General features: G+C 42.7%; 1 protein-coding gene across 1 annotated transcript; it reads right to left on the reverse strand.

Moving 5' to 3' along the window:
- Window positions 1-240: 240 nt before the first annotated feature.
- On the reverse strand, window positions 241-4959 carry LOC109158032. The gene is made up of 2 exons (XM_019305852.1): window positions 4453-4959; window positions 241-606 (listed from the first exon to the last, which is right to left on the reverse strand). Exons 1-2 carry the CDS (start codon window positions 4957-4959, stop codon window positions 241-243), a joined length of 873 nt encoding a protein of 290 aa, XP_019161397.1.
- Between the last annotated feature and the right edge of the window lie 207 nt (window positions 4960-5166).

Genomic DNA, 5166 nt, shown 5'->3' on the forward strand with positions numbered 1-5166 from the left:
TACCATACAAGGTGGACACCTTATTTCCTAAGTTGCAACTTTGAAAACTTTGATCCTACTTCCTAAATTAACTTTGTCCTCAAGTTTGAAACCCGAATCGTCCACTCTCATTATCCTTCCTAATTATCACTGAAAGGTTACTGAATAAAAAGATACCCTATACAATAGACTATTGACTATAAAAGTAATTAAAAACATTCCTAATATATCTAATATATCTAATATATCTAACACACCCCCTCAAGCTGAAGGTTGGAGGGAGACAACATTGAGCTTGTCACGTAGCGCTCCAAAGCGCTGTGCTGGAAGAGGCTCCGTAAAGATGTCGGCCAGCTGATCCTTCGTAGACACAAAATTCACTAAGAAGTCTCTGAAAGCCACCTTGTCACGGACAAAATGGAAATCGATCTCAACATGCTTGGTACGAGCGTGAAACACAGGATTGGCGCATAGGTAAGTGGCCCCAAGATTATCACACCAGAGTGTTGCTAGTTTACCAGAATCAAGACCCAGTTCACGTAACAGTGACACAATCCATGTAACTTCAGTTGATACATCTCCTAACCCTTTGTATTCTGCCTCAGTCGAGGATCGGGAAATGGAGCGCTGCTTGTGAGAAACCCACAAAACCAAGTTGGAACCAAGAAACACCGCATACCCGCTGGTAACTTGCGATCAACTGGACACCCAGCCCAATCGGAATCTAAAAGGGCATGAATGTCTGATGACCGTGAGGAAGAGAGACGAAGACCATAGTCCAACGTGCTTTTAATATACCGTAAGACACATTTTAGGAGACCCCAATGCTCAACTGTCAGAGTATGCATAAACTGGCATTTGCCGGTTAACCGCAAAAGCAAGATCAGGGCGCGTGATAGTAAGGTACTGAAAGGCACCCGCCAAGCGGCGGTACTGTGTAGGATTGTCGAATGCTTCTGATATGAACCTAGTCCAAGGTTCAAAGAAGATGGAGTATTGTCCCAAGATTACTCTCAATGCAAGGATAGGGATGGATCGAAATACCTTAGACCTCACGAGAAACCCTTAGTCCCAAATCCTCGAAGACTTGGAAGAATCCCATTGTAGCTTCAAGTACCTCGATGATGCAATCTTCAATCAACTAGAGTCGAATCTAGTTTCCTTCGATTCAAGAACGAGTCCACGAACCTAAATCTAAGGTTGAAGAAAGGAAGATTGATTCGAGTCCACGAATCAATTTGCTAGTCGAGTCCACGACTAGCCACTAATTGAGGTCACAATTAGCCATAAGGTTTCTTACACAAGTGTAAAGAAAAACTTAAGATTTTATTGAATGAAAGCCTCTCAAAACTGATATGGATGTGCCCTATTTATAGGTTATAGGGCAGCATTGTAATCCTAAATACAATGGGAAAAAGAGTCCTAAACCTAATTTAGAAAGCAAGTAAATATAGTCCTATTTAGAATGAGATTTAAGCAGTGTTGTAAAACTCGGCCTCCTCGGCGCTAGGCGGCGCCATGCCGTGCCGCTTTTGATTATAGTCGGTCATTACTCGGTCGGCCGCCTAGGCGGCCAACTCGGCCGAACTCGGTCAAAATCGGCCAACTCGACCGAGTCGGTCAACTCGGCCGAGTCAATCGATTTCGTCCGATTTTGACCGATTTCGTCCGATTTTGACCAATTTCGTCCGATTTTGACCAATTTCATTTGATTTTGACCAATTTCGTCCCATGTTGTCTTTCATTAATTATTGATTTTAATATTATTATGATGTTATGACTTATAAATTATTGTTATTTCATTTATTTGGATGTGTTAATTGATTGAATGTTGAAAACAGTCTCATTAAAATTGTCAAACTACAAGTCTGTCATTATTTTTTAAAATTTTTTTGGTGCCCGCCTAGATTCCGCCTAGACCGCCTAGGCGCTAGGCGCTGCCCGGGCGCCTGACTAGCGCCTAGCGCCTACTGCAACCATGGATTTAAGGAATCCTTTCTAAATACAAATTAGTGTTTTCTCTTTAATTCCAAACAATTTAAAATAATGATGGCCAAAAATAATTAGGCTGATTTGGGCCTAATTTAATCTCCAAAATTAGCACTTAAACAATTATAAAAAGCCTTGAGTTCTTCTTCATCTTTTGCAAATGGACTTGACTTGGATTTCCACCATCTTTGAACATCACCAATGAAGAGTTGCCGAAATTGTTTGGACTTGCGCTTTGTGATTAGCCCAATTGGTACTCTTAATGGATCTTCATTATGTTGGGCCGCATCAGCTGCATTATGGGACTATAAGTGTCAAAGAAATCTTCACCGGCTACATGGTTGAATCCCTTGGCTACTAGGCGTGCCTTATAGCGCTCTATGGTTCCGTCTGCCTTCCGTTTGGTGCGGTACACTCATTTACACCCAATGATATTCATGCCTGGTTTAGTAGGCACAAGCTCCCAGGTTTTGTTATGTAGTAAGGCATTGAATTCTTGGTTCATGGCATCATGCCACTGTGAGTGACCAACTGCCTGAGTGTAGCAGGTGGGGTCTGCATTATTAGTTGTTGTGGTGAGTGCATGGAATTGTTCACTAGTGCCTTGCGTCATATGGCGTAGTCGCATCACATGGGCCCGCTGCTGTGGTTCACTAAACCCACGTTTCCTAGGTGCACGGGCACCTTGAATAGCCAACGGTGCAGGCAAATTATTGTATGGACCATGGTCCACACAATGTTATGTGGATCATAACAAAAGTACATTTTTAACATATTAAATGTACATTATTTTTGTACTGAATGTACATTATACAATATAATGTACACTCAGAACAAAAATAATGTATATCCCCTGTATACAATATACATTATTTTATAGAGTTAATACCACCTGAGGTCCTCCGAGTATAGTGGTTTTGCCACGTTTAGTCCTAAACTTTCAAATTGACCATTTGTGATCCTTCGACTTTCAAATTTGACCATTCGTGGTCCAAGTTAACCACCCATGGTCCTTCAAGTTTCAAAATTTAACCAGTAGTGGTCCTCATGAAAGGACCATAGATGGTTAAAATTTAATAGTTGAAGGACCATGTGTGGTTAACTTGGACCACGAATGGTTAAGTTTGAAAGTCGAAGGACCATATATGATCAATTTGAAAGTTTAGGACTAAACATGGCAAAACCACTATACTCGGGGGACCTCAGATGGTATTAACTCTTATTTTATAGTAGGCAAAATATGGTCCACACAATAATGATTGAACGGTGCAACCCCCTCTATATATGGCTAACTGAGTGGCCGATGGGCTTGATGAGGGGACTACGGACGGTACCACTGGGCTTGAGCCCCATGGTATATTGGAGTCGGATAATTGAATACGGACCCATGTACATTAGTTGCTGTAGAAAAGGGAAAGGCAGATTCGTCAAACCGCACATGGCGACAGATAAAAGTTTTTCCAATATTAAGGTTTAAGCAACGATACCCCTTAAATGACGTAGGGTAACCTAAGAAGACACATGGGGCAGACCGATACTCGATTTTGTGACGGTTGTAGGGACATAGGTATGGGTAACACAGACACCCAAAGACTCGGAGGAACGTGTATGTAGGAGGTGTTTTATAAAGCCTGTAATATGGTGTGTGAAATTGTAGGACTGAGAATGGTAGGCAATTTATGAAGTATGTGGTTGTTTCAAATGCGGAGTCCCAGTATTTTAATGGGACCGCGCCTTTAGCCAAAAGAGCTAAACCGGTCTCAACAATGTGTCGATGTCGGCGCTCTACGCGATCATTTTGCTCGTGTGTGTAGGCACAGGATTGCCTGTGCACAATTCCCAGATTTTTAAATAAGGTTTGCAGATGGCGGTATTCACCCCCTAAATCAGACTGGATGGCCTTGATAGAACGTGAAAACAACCGTTCTACCATGGCCCTAAAAATATCAAACACTTTATATATATATATATATATATATATATATATATATATATATATATATATATATATATATATATATATATATATATATATATATATATATCAGTTTTTACACGGAGAGGATAAAACCAACAGAAACGACTATGGTCATCTACGAGCAAAACAAAATATCGAAAACCTTCGACAGAAATAACTGGTGCTGGACCCTAAATATCCGAGTACACTAGATCTAAAATAGCGAAACTAGTAGAATTTATTCTGTCTGATGGAAAACAGCTGGATTTGCCCAATTGATAGGTCGAACAGAGACCCGGTGGACCTGATTTCTGTGGAACAACTAGACACGATTGGAGGACACGAGCATGCGGGTGGCCTAAGCGACGATGCCAAACTGCGGAGGAAGCCCGAGCGAACAGAAATGCTAGGTGTGACCATGGAATAGATAATGAGTACAGGCCACCCGAACTTGGACCCCTAAGAAGCACTGTTTTGGTGATGTAGTCCTTCACAACAAAATATGTGGGGTGAAATTCAAAAAATACATTATTATCAGTGGTAAACCGGTTAACAGATAATAATGAAACTGAAAGATCAGGAACATGCAGAATATTTGACAGATTTAAAGATTTAGAAACTGATGGGAGAGTAGCACACCCAATATCAGAAATACCCAAACATGTGTCGTTTCTAACCCGGAGGACATCATTGTCGGTGTAGTCCTCAGAGTGAGCCATCATCGCCGGATCTGAAGTCGCATGGGAGGAGGCTCCGGTGTCTGGATACCACGACACGACATCCGGCGCTGCACCACCATCGCCGTTAACTGCCAGGTTCGCCTGTGCCGGCGGCTGGTCAGAGTATTGCCAGAAATAGTACACGGCTATGTGACCGTGTGACCGGCAAATCTGACACCGGGGAAAGCCACCGCGTCCACACCCTTGTCCATCACGCCCCCGCGATTGCCACTGGTTACCGCGACCACCTCCGCGGTTCTGCCAGTCCCCTGAGCTGCCGTCTCCATTCTGTCGGTGTCCCCTACTAGCCACCATTGTCATAGGGTTTTCGGCCACCAATCCCGATGAGAAATCATCGGAATGGATGAACTATTGTGCTTGCAGGTAATCAAACAATTGAGGAATGGATACAGGGTTTCCTAACACTGCCAGAGTTGTTGCCATTGCCCAAAATTCCGGCCACAGTCCCCTGAAGACATACAATTTCTATTCTTCAAGGGACATCGGACGTCCGGTGAGGGC

The sequence above is a fragment of the Ipomoea nil genome, unplaced genomic scaffold (genome assembly GCF_001879475.1).
Source record: "Ipomoea nil cultivar Tokyo-kokei standard unplaced genomic scaffold, Asagao_1.1 scaffold2805, whole genome shotgun sequence".
NCBI lineage: Eukaryota > Viridiplantae > Streptophyta > Magnoliopsida > Solanales > Convolvulaceae > Ipomoea > Ipomoea nil.